Below are 11,718 nucleotides of genomic sequence, written 5' to 3' on the forward strand. Positions count from 1 at the left end.
TTCCACTGCTAGAATCTTGCTATGCCTCCCCATTTTCCTCAAGTGAAGCCCCAAGATTGTTCATGATTTGGCCCCTCCCTCCCTCACCAGGATCATCTCACTCCCTTTCCCCCAAGACCCAGCAGGTCGTCTTCTTCTTCTTCTTCTTCTTCTTCTTCTTCTTCTTCTTCTTCTTCTTCTTCTTCTTTTTCTTCTTCTTCTTCTTCTTCTTCTTCTTCTTCTTCTTCTTCTTCTTCTCCTTCTTCTTCTTTTTTTTAAAATATATTTTATTGATTTTTTACAGAGAGGAAGGGAGAGGGATAGAAAGTCAGAAACATTGATCAGCTGCCTGCAACCAAGGTACATGCCCTTAACCGGAATCGAACCCAGGGCCTTTCAGTCTGCAGGCCGATGCTCTATCCATTAGCCAAACCGGTTTCGGCCCAGCAGGTCTTCTTTAATCCCTGATATTGTCATGTGCTCTCTCCCCCAGCTTTCCACCCACATTGTCATCACTGCCTCAGAGCCTGACCAGCTTCTCTTCTTCACAAAAAACATCCTTCTGCAGGAAGACTCCCATGACTACCCATTCTAGTTTAGAACACACTCTTTCAATTCCCCGTTCTTCTTCCAGGTAGCATTGCCTGCCATTATAATAGTACTAGAGGCCCAATGCACTAAATTCATGCAAGGGACTTGGCCCTCGAAGCCCCGACTTTGTCCAGAAGGTCATCCTGACAGTCGTTCTGCTGTTTGGTTTAATTAGCTCTTTATTATATAGGATGTTTGTATTCATCTTCTGTTTAATGCCTTACTATCCCTCTAGAATTTTAAGCTCCAGGAATATAGAACACTACAGATCTCAGGGGTTGACAATGTTTCTGTAAAGGGCTAATTAGCAAATATTTTAGGCTTTTGTGAGACATGCATGTTTGCTGTGGAAATCTGAAAGCTGCTATAAAACATATATAAACAAATGAGCATGGCTGTGTTCCAATAAAACTTTATTGAGAAAAACAGGCAGAGATCTGGGTTTGGGTGATGGGCCATATTTTGCCCAGCCCTGATCTATATCAATGGCCACTGTTCTCAGAGCTGATAGTTTTATAGCACTTATTTTGAGTAAGGCACTGTTTTTAGTGGTTTCCATGTATATAGCACATCCACTTAATGGTTTGGATGGTCTTATGAGGCAGATTCTATTCGTGTCCTCATTTTCAGATGAGACTGAGAGCTCACAGTAACTTACCCAAGCACACCCAACCATTAAGTTAAACTTGTACCTAGGCAGTCTGGCTCCGGAGCCTATGCTCTTAACCTTCTTGGTTAGTGAATGGATGAACAAAAGAGTAATCAAATGAGACTGGGGTGTGGAAATCTTAGAAAGTATAATACACTGCAGAGGTTTGCAAGTTGGACCAGAGCTTAACAAGCCAGAATACTGAGGTCAAGGGAGTAACAAGAGCAGATGAATCCCATGTCTGCTCTTTACTAGCTATGTGACCTCTCATAAACTATTGATTCAGGTTGCCACTTACATTTCCAGAACATTTGGGAAACTGACATATGGTTGGCTAGCCTTTTTCTCCTTCCAATATAAGGACACTAATAATTTTATTAAAAACTTAACATTTATTGTCACAATTATATTATAAATGAAGGAACATTTTAATACCCCTACCCTAAATAAAGTAGTAACATTATAATCTAAGAATAATGAACTTACAACAGTGTTCTTGTTTCTCTTATTTCACACATTTCCAGCATTTGGAAAGGGGAACTCAGTCTAAGCCTCATTTTTTCTATCTGAAAAATGGAGTAATGCTATACAAACATTGCACACATGCACTGATCTAGCTGATGTGCTTGGAGTAAAGTAAGGGCTGAGTGGTTGTTAGCCCCCTTCCCTAGTCTTTCTCTTGAGCTGACTTTCTCCTCACTCAAATCCTTTCTCTCCTCTTTGACTCTTCTGGGAGCTGAGAAAAAGAGGGACCAAAAAGAGCCAGGGCAACTAATCTCAAAGGACTTTATTGGGGATGGAGGGGTGACATGCACAGGTTGTGGCTGGGGTGGGAATGGAAGAAAATTCACTCCTGGGAAAATGCAAGGACCCTAGGAAAAGGAGCCGGTTTCCATCCTGGTCTTTGAAACTCTCTCCAGCCAGCTGGGTGTGGGCCCCACCTGGAGGGCAAGGTCTGAGAAGAAATTTTACTATCTCTGAAGACAAAAGAACTTTTGTGTTAGTGGTATCTGGGTGGGGAAAGGTCGGGAAAGGGGAAGTGGTTAATGGGAATGAGAAAGAGATTCTACTGGAGAAATACAGAGTAAGACAGATAGGGACAGAGCTGGCTAGTAGATGAAAGGGAGAGACTAAAGTGGACAGACTGAAGGGAGAAGGGTAGGATAGATCCAGAGAGAGTTCCTCTGGCTAACTTTGGAGGGCCGGAGTCTGAGCTCCAACCTGAGTGCTTTGGCAGACAAGCTGTGCAGCTCTAAGTCACACCTCTTCACTGAGCCTCAATGGACCCTGTGGTGGCTCTAGTAATATGAAATAGGAGTGGGGTGTTCACAAGCTAATTTCAATTATTATTATTATTATTATTATTATTATTATTATTATTTAACATTCAGATCTAAAATGTTCTCAACTCAAGGAGGGAATCACAGGTCTTCAAAGGCTGCCCAGAAGCTAGTTGGCTATTAACCGATTGATAAAGGTGGTTTCAGGATTAAGGTTATTTAATAGATACCTTTTATTGGATGGCCAAAGACTTGTGAGTTTGAGGCCCGAGAGTCACAAAACTGCTGCCACTGTTCCTTCCAACCCAGGCTCTCTGAGAAGTGAGTCAATTGAAAACACAGGCCTCCTTCCTGGAGGCCAGACAAAAGAATGATGCAACTGACTAAAGAAGGAAGGCAAGGCAGTCATTTTCTTCTGGCACATGCTAGACATTTAGAAAATGGAATCAGGAAGAAAAATTCAGATCAGTGGAGAGAGTCCAATTCATGTATTAAAAAAAAAAAATTTTTTTTTTCCTTGACCCATCTTTAGGGAGGGACCCTTAGAGGGTCAAGCCCACTGAAGGCCCGCCAGAGCACAGGGAAAATTTAGAACCACAGGAGCCGGTTGGATTTGAGCCCAGAGAAGCACATGTTGCTACTGCAGCTGCCTTGGTAACTGGGGGGGCAGGCAGAACATGGCCTCCCCATCTTGTATGGAGCCTCGCCGATCCAGTTGCCCCTGGAAGAGAAAAGGTCCCAGGGAGATGGGGTCAAGAGACACAAGAGAGCAGTGAGAACAACCTTCACACGGGTTTCCAAATCTCGGCACCACCACTGGCTGGTGGTGCGACCTTGGGCAAGTCACATCTGCGAGCCTCACTTTCTTTATCTGTACAACCAAGAGGAGACTCCTCACTGTCTGGCACAGGGATGCCGTGAAGATGAAATAAGGCAGCCACCTGTGCATGCACCTAGCACCATGCCTGCCAAATAGGTAACTCCCCAGTAAGTGTTGGTTTTCTTATTCTTTCCACCACCCCTTTCCCCAACTCAAGCAGATCTAAGTTCTGCGCCTGGGCCTGGACTCTGCCACCTGTCAACTGGTGACAGAATAAATGATCTCATTTCTTGAGATTGTATTTTGTCCTTTGAATAAAAAAAAAAAAATAAATGAAATGGTATCTGTAAAAATTATGAAGACACTTTGTAACTTGTAAGAGTTCTGTGCAGTCCAGCCGGCATGGCTTAGTGGTTGAGCATCGACCTATGAACCACGAGGTCACAGTTCGATTCCTGGTAGGGCACATGCCTGGGTTGCAGGCTCAATCCCCAGTACAGGAGCTGGGGAGGCAGCCAATCAATGATTCTTTCTCATCATTGAGGTTTCTCTCTCTCTCCCTTTCCCTTCTCTCACTGAAATCAATAAAAACATTTTTTTTAAAAAAGTTCTGTGCAAAGGAGGGCTTAAATAATGGGATGATGAGTGTAATTCAGTCATGGGGGATGTGCCCATGAAGCCTCCTCATGGCCACTGCCGGACATTTATTTCTTCCATGGCCTTATCCCAAATCTATCCTGTCTGCTCCTGAGTTAATCCTTTCAACTGACCATGGCCTTTAGGAGGAAGGGGAATAAGGAGCCATTGTTTAATGATTACAGACTTTCTCTTTGGGGTGAATAAAATTTTGGAAATAGTGATTGTACAACATTGGGGATGTAATTAATGCCACTGAACTGTACACTTAAAAATGGTTAAAATAGCAAGTTTTATTATATATATAAGTGTGTATATATATATATATATATATATATATATATATATATATATATTATACACTGGGAATCAAACACAGGTCTGGTAATGACAATAAGACCCAACACGTATTCTGAATTTCTTAGGAGCCTGGGGGTGATTTCTGGGTCAGCTTACTTATAAGTAGAATATGCATCCATTTTACAGATGAAGTAATAGTCATAGAGAAGTTAAATTAAACTACAATTGGAACCCTGACAATTTTAATTCCAGAGTCTAAAAATCTTAACAACTACGTTATTAATACTCAATGCTGCAAAAATTTGACATATCAGCAAGCAAATTGAAGAGTTCCATAAGCTGTATGTATTGGAAATTGATTGTGTTTTTCATTGTCTAATAAAGCTGGGTTATTATATGACACTCTGTCAATAGCAAATAAATAGCTAGAAAATTTATGTTCAGACTACCAATGACTTCCAGAACATCAGGATAGTAGAATAGAGCCAACATGGGGCTTGTGCTTCAAATAGCTCTGCTACTTATTGGCTTTGCAACTTCTGGTACCCCCTCTGATACTCAATTTCTTAACCTGTAAGGGGAAATATTTTCCCAGTGTCCTTCCCTTTTTCCTTCCTTCCTTCTTTCTCTTTCTTCTCTTAAATGAGATAATAAGGTGAAAGTATTTTGTAAATGATCAAGGGCTATGTGAGAGTAAAAGTTGGTTATCATTCCATAATTTTGTAATTCCAAATATCGTGTTTACTTAAAATTTGTTCTTGTTTCTGTCTCTATAAGAATCTGTAATGTTTGCAAGTTTGTATATGATACATTGGAAAAAAACTTCCATTTCCCTTTCTCCATATTCCATGGTATGAAGACCACTGGTGTCTTCTCTCCCACCACACTGATCAGAAGGTCTGATTAGCTGAACATTATCATTCAAATTCTCCTTCCTTTCCTTTGGGGATTGCCTTCCTGCAGAATGCAGGTGTTTTGGTTTGCTTTATTTCATGTGTAAGCTTAGAGGGGTTGGCACTGCCCTTGTAGGAAGAGGCCTGTGGTTGCCCAGTGTTGTCTGTCAATGGGTGTGCAGGTCTAATTCAACAGTGAGGTATCTGCAAGCCCACTTAGCTGGCAGATCTAAACCATGTTCTTCACTATTGGCTTCATCAGTGTCACTGCCTGTCCACCTGCCTCAGTCCTCTATCTTCCAATAAATTCTGAAACTTGGGTAAAGCAAAAGGATTATTAATGGACTCTAAACCTACCCAAATGTATGGCATTGAGGTTACTTAGAATGGAGGAAGGCAGATGTGTGTTCCTTTTCTTTGAGTTCTGCCTGTGCCACCTCAGGATCCACCTTCCTTTCTCAGAGCCCGCTCTTGCCCAACACTGTACTTACTTAATAGCGTAATTGCAGACCAAGTACACTGCCTGGTGCCAAGTGCTGCCCCAGACGCTGATGCTGCCACAGGTGTGGATGGCACAGCCCAGCCGGTTGGAGGATGCCCACACCATCTGAGGAGAGATGCACACAGACGAGGGATGCTGAGAAGGATACAGTGGGGCCCAGGTTCCTTGGGGCTGGGAGGCTCCTGACTTGCTTCAGGGTGGGTGCATTGTGAGGTCTGCCTATTCCAAGGTGAGGGGGTGGAAGCATATTGTACTACAATGTTTCTCAACCCCCGACCCCTCCCCCCCCCTTTTTTTTTTACTACAGCCATCAGTAAGAAGTAAATTTTATATTGTTACCATGTACCCACCGCCTCACACACATAATTGGAAAAAAATGTACGAATCAATATTTAATCTTGTACGTGAAATATGCTAATATTTTCTGTACTGTTCTATTAGGTTTTTTCTTTTTTCCCAATGACCACTGTTTGAAAATTGTTGTGCTGGAGTTTAAAATACAAACTTTGGAGTTAAATAGCCTTGGATCAGAATCTCACTATCACTAGCTGAGTGACTTTGACCAAGTTACTTAACCACTCTGTGCCTCGGTTTCTAAGATGGAGGTAGGAATATTTCATGGTATGTCAGGAAGGGCATTTGGCTTTGGCCTTACATTTCCAAGAGGGTCTCAAATTTAGAATTTTGACGTTAACTCCACATGAATAATAGAGAGACCAAGAGGACCGAAAGAAGATATTTAACATGCAATTAGAAGTCCCTGATTTATTTCCTGCAATATTATATTGCATTGTATTTTTATGTGTGATAAATGTTAACATATTCAATATTAATACTCAAAATATACCATGATTTTTATAATCTTATTTAAGCCTTCCTTCCTTTCTTCTTCCTTCCTTCCTTCTTTACTTCTTCCTTCCTTCCTTCTTTACTTCTTTCTTTCTTTCTTTCTTTCTTTCTTTCTTTCTTTCTTTCTTTCTTTCTTTCTTTCTTTTTTTGAGATAGGGAGCCTTAGAAAATACTAGATACTAGAAAATATTTGGACCTTTTGAATTCAAAAGCACCCTTGATCTCATCAGACCAAATATCTTCATTCTGAGGTCAAACAATCTGTTCAGCACACCTAAGACACTCAAAACCAAATCCAGTTCATCTCAATTCAACTTCCCAGGAACATTATTATGTAAGAGGAAGTCCACAGGGGGCTCTGTTTTATTTTAGATTCTGTTCTACCACATGCTTTTTCTTCTAAGGGACCAGGATTTGTTTTCCCATCAGCCCTTAGTGCCGACAAAGGGGTACCTGAGTGTAGTGGGAGCACACAGGGCCACTGCAGTGCCAGGGGCATTGTGGGTTGCAATCCTTTGGGGCTGGAAACAAGTAATGCCGCTTCTCCTCAGACCAAGACTTCACGAGATCCACCACTGAGCGGTACCTGGGAGGAAGAGAAGATGGAAGACACAGGGAGTTGGGGGGAGTCACTCTGCCATCAACATGCTCATCACCTTGTTGAATGACTGAGCGAAAGAAGGGCAGAGGGTCACTTACCGGCCAGAATGGATGGCAAGGTTCTGGCCCATGTATCTCATCAGCTGTGAGGGCCCGTGAGCCCAGATGCACTGGGTGGCCCAGGCCTCAGCAGACCTGGCCAGCCGCTCGTCCCAGATCTGGGGAAAGAAAGGCCATGGAGTTCCCCAGGGAACCACGACCATCATCACAACAGTGCCCAGACTTCACATTTTCCTGGCACCATGACTCCCCTGGTCCTAGGGACCCTGCAATAATCCACTTGACAGATTAGGAAACTGAGCTCAGAGAAGGTCCATGACTTCAAAGTCAACAGCAAATCCACATAGGAACGGACATGCACACCCAGGTTAGTCTGGTGCCCTTTCTCCTCACTGGACTTCGAGATTGGGGCTTTCTGTTGTGAGTGGGGCTCCAGGGTATTTATTGGCCCAGGTGTTCTCAGCAGTTAGAAGTGGCTGAGCCCAGGGTAATGGGAAGAGAACTAATTTTTTATTTCATATATTATGTTTTTAAAATGTATTTATTTTAACTTAAAAATACTTAATTCAAAAGATTATTTGGAATAAAAAAAAATATGCACAAGTTTAACATGGAAGATGTGCAAATAAGGAAAAGTGGAAAGTCTCTCCCCTCTATTACACTTATCCCTCCAGCCACTGTGCCCCCTAGAGGCAACTGTTGTTGAGAGTTCCCTGTGTCTCCTTCCAGAAATATTCTAGATCTGTACAAGCAAATATGATTGCATATATAATTATACCAGCTACATATATGTCTTTCTTGACAAATGGCAGCATGCTACACATTCTATTCAGCACCTTATTCTTCTCTCTTAATAACTTGATTATTCCACATCCGTACGTAGAGAACACCCTCTCATCCATCATAACAGCTTCATCATTTTGCAATGTATGAATGTTCCAAGTTTTATAACCTGAAAAGTCATTACTTAAAAAAAAAATACTAGTTCCCTTCCAGCTCTGACTTCCTGGGGTTCTCTGAGAAGTCATTTGTCCCTTCAGCAGATATTGCACAGTATTTCTAGGCACAGCGGACTCACAGTCTAGCAAGGAAATGAGATGTGAAACAATCATTACAGTCCTGGGGGGTGTGAGAATGTGAAACGGGCTGGGACTTGCTTGGGGCTGAGGCTCCTTGAACAAGGATATTGTCCTGTGGGCAGAAGCCAGCTAGTGGAGAAGAAATGGAGGAAAGCAGACAAATGTTTCTTTCATTCTACAAAGAGGTAAACTGAGGGAAGGCAGAAAAGATGGAAGACATGAGGCGGGGGAAGGAAAATCGCTCTGCTACCCACCTGCTCGGTGACTTTGTTGAATGACTAAGTGAAGGAAGGGCAGTGGGTCACTCAGACCCACACTCACCAACCCTCCCCGTGTCCTTGGTGAGACATCTCTTTCTCTCTGCTCTATACTGCATGCCTAACTATGTAAACACCTGCTGAAGTGAGTGCTTTGCACACACAACTGGTGCTCAATAAATGTGTCATTTGCTTGAAAATGGAGGGCCTTTTATGTGCCAGTTGATGTGTTAATGAGTCAGTCAATAAACAAATAAATGTTCTCCCCCTCTAGCTGCCTGCCGTTTCTGCTTTTGTCTCCAACCCTCCCCACACGGTATCACTCACTACCTGTCATTATATTCTATATATTTTTTGTTGATGTTTGTTTTCTATCGTCCTCACTAAAATGTAAGTTCCAGGAGGGAAGGGCATTTGTCCATTCTGTTCTGGGTAGTGTCCAGGAGGCTCAGCATGGTGCCTGACTCCAAACAGGCACTAGTAAGTACTAATAAGTGCATCATCGACTGTTGCAAAAGAATTTGCAGGCTGTTGTGCAGCAAGTTGGGGGGTGGGACTGGCAATCTCTTTCCCTAAGGAAATCTGGGGGTGGGCTGGAAGCTTATGTCTCCAGACTGGTTTGGGACAATGGTGTCAGAGGAGGGGCTGTGATAAAGAGAAAAGTTTCCTCCCTCACTCTGGGAAGCTGGGGTAAGAGCCACCAGCCCCGGCTCTTTGAGAGCAGGCATCCCAGCTTCCTCTCACCATCAGCTGCTGGCTTTCCTCAGCTAGAGACCCCCGGGTACCAGCCCCCACAGCTCCAAACTCTACCTTCATGGCTTGTTGAGGATGGTCTGGGATGTCCATCGTACCCCTGGGGCAAAGAGACAATAGCTCCCACCTTCTGCAGTTCCCCAGGGGGGAGCCAAAATTCTTGGGCAGCATATTGTGTTGACTAAGACAATGGCCTTTTGCAGCAAGCACACTTGGGTTGAAATCCCAGCTGAGTGACTTTGGGCAAATTAATTATCTGCATCTCAATTTCCTTATCAGTTCCCATCTTTAAGGAAGAGTATCCTTAGGGTTACGTGAAGCGCCTGGCGCACAGTAGGTGCTCCATAAATAACAGTCCTCTGCTTCTGACACCCCAGAGACCCTGCGTAATCAATCACCTTTGTGCCCTCATCCATCAAATGGGCAGACTAAATCCTGCCCTTTCCACATGGTCCAGACACCCAGATGTTGGCTTGTGGGGCCAGGGTGGTGAATGGTCCAGCCCTTCCAAGACAGGTTGAGACGAGTGGTGCTTGCTGGAAGGGGGGCGGGGGAGAGCACAGGGACTCACCATATACTCCATGTTGGCAGCTGGTGGGTGCACGCTGGCCCTGATGTGGTTGTGATAATCCAGTAAGGCACTCATGTCCCGGGCAGAGATGTGGCGCTTCCGCCGGTAGTGGGGCACCCCCAGGCCACTCAGGGAGTGCACTGCTGTGCCCTTGGTCCAAGCCAGCTCTAGGGTGGCATTGGGCATCAAGGTGTGCACTGCCTGGCCTGCCCAGAAGAACAGGACTGCCAGGCCCACAGTGCTGGGCAGCGGGGGCATGGCTGGCTGAAGGGGTCACACGTCTGCCTTGTGCAGTCAGAGCTGGCTGCCTGGAGGGGGTGGGTATAAGGGCACCAAACCCTGAGTGTTCTCCAGCATTGCCATCCCAGAGGATGCTAACCCTGGGAACTTGGTGAAGACCTGCTGACTCAGCTCTGGCCCAACACACTGTCCTTCCCACCCCAGCAGACTGAGTGGATTGGGCAATAGGAAGAAATGCCCAGACAGTAGCTAACCTGGATCAGGACTTGGGGTGAGATGGTGCCACCACTTCAAAGCCAGGGCTCCATCCCACCAGCCCAGAAGAAAGATCTCCCCCCTCCCCCCCAATCCTAGCCGCCTTCTTCACCCATCCTGCTTAAGGTGGGCTCCTTCAAAGCCCTCCGAGGGGCAGGGTCCACCTTCCCCAAAGCTTAGTGAGGGCTCTCTTGTCTCTGAGGGCAAGACACAGAAAGAAGCAGATGTGGAGAATGAAAGAGGCAGAGAGAAAGAAAAACAAGAAACAGAAAAATGAGCAAGACCAAAAAGGATACAGAAAAACTGAATGAAAGATATAGAAAGGTAGAAAGGTACAAGGCAGAATGAGAGAAAACGATAAGAGGAAAAAGAAAGAACGAGGGGGTGGGGTGGGAATTCGGGGAGAAAGAAAGAAAGAAAGGTAGAGAGAGAGAAAGGAAAAAAAAGAACAGAGAAGAGGGGGAGAGAAATAGACTTGAGAAGAGAACTAGAGAGAGGCGTGCAAGAGACCATGCAGCAGGCGCTCATACCCAGGATAGGCAGGCCAGGTGAGAGGCGGGAGGCGTCCGAAGAGGAGGCAGGGGACTTCTGCAGACACCCTGGCCCGCCTGGCAGCACAGCGACTTTAAAGGTCCCAGCCGAGCTGATGGCATCTGACGCGCCCGGTCCCACAGCCCCCTCCCCTTCCAGCCAGGCCAGACTTGAGGAGGAGGCTCCGCCCACTGTCCATTTGCTGGCTTTCCTCTCCAGCCTCTGCTGTTCCCACTTCCATCTGGAGTGTGCAGGGCTGGGGCTAGGCTGCTGGTCATGGTAGGGAAGTGGCAATGGCAGGGATTCCAGGAGGAAATATCAACCCCCTTGGGAGACCCAGAGGCTGCTCTCTGCCTTCTAGATCCCAACATATTAAGGCCACCCTGCATCCGGTGTATTTTCTGACTGTTCTCCCTACATAGCCCACTGGCCTCAGAGCAGGCTGCTAACATGGCCTGTCTCATGAGCACCTACTATGCACCAGGCCCGGACTGAGTGCTTCATATACAAGCTCAGCCAACTCTCAGAAGCATACATGACAGCTCTCCATTTTACAGATAGAGAAACCAAGTCCCATAGAGGTGAAGGAACAAAAGTCAAGCCAGCCTATTTGCCACAAGGCAAGGATTCAAGTCCAAGTCTGACAGCAGGGCCCTGTGTGTATGTAAAAAGGACACCATGTTTTGTATAGAAGTATTCACTGAGATGCTGCTCAGAGCATCCTCATTAGTTAAACATTCAAATCCCTAACTTGGTGTCCTTGGGCAGGTTACTCAACCATTTTGTGTCTCAGCTGTCAAAACGGGACCCACCTAGAGCACTGTTGCAAGGACTAGACAAGTTAACATCTGTGGAGCACTCGGACAGGTCCTG

General features: G+C 45.1%; 1 protein-coding gene across 1 annotated transcript; it reads right to left on the minus strand.

Annotated features, from left to right (window-relative positions):
* Positions 1 to 3,032: 3,032 nt before the first annotated feature.
* R3HDML (R3H domain containing like) lies at positions 3,033 to 10,556 on the minus strand. Its single transcript, XM_084887361.1, has 4 exons — positions 7,199 to 10,556; positions 6,953 to 7,085; positions 5,640 to 5,755; positions 3,033 to 3,220 (listed from the first exon to the last, which is right to left on the minus strand). The coding sequence occupies exons 1-4, from the start codon at positions 7,363 to 7,365 to the stop codon at positions 3,088 to 3,090; spliced, it is 549 nt and encodes a 182-aa protein (XP_084743487.1). The 5' UTR covers positions 7,366 to 10,556; the 3' UTR covers positions 3,033 to 3,087.
* Between the last annotated feature and the right edge of the window lie 1,162 nt (positions 10,557 to 11,718).

This window comes from Pipistrellus hanaki (genome assembly GCF_964339955.1).
Source record: "Pipistrellus hanaki genome assembly, chromosome: 6".
NCBI lineage: Eukaryota > Metazoa > Chordata > Mammalia > Chiroptera > Vespertilionidae > Pipistrellus > Pipistrellus hanaki.

Coding starts and splice junctions, on each gene's coding strand:
- R3HDML (XM_084887361.1), bottom strand. CDS start 7,365: ATGATGGTCGTGGTTCCCTGGGGAACTCCATGGCCTTTCTTTCCCCAG. Junction 5,756..6,952: donor TGTGCTCCCACTACACTCAG/GTACCCCTTTGT, acceptor ATCTCTCCTCAG/ATGGTGTGGGCATCCTCCAA. Junction 3,221..5,639: donor GTCTGCAATTACGCTATTAA/GTAAGTACAGTG, acceptor TTTCTCTTCCAG/GGGCAACTGGATCGGCGAGG.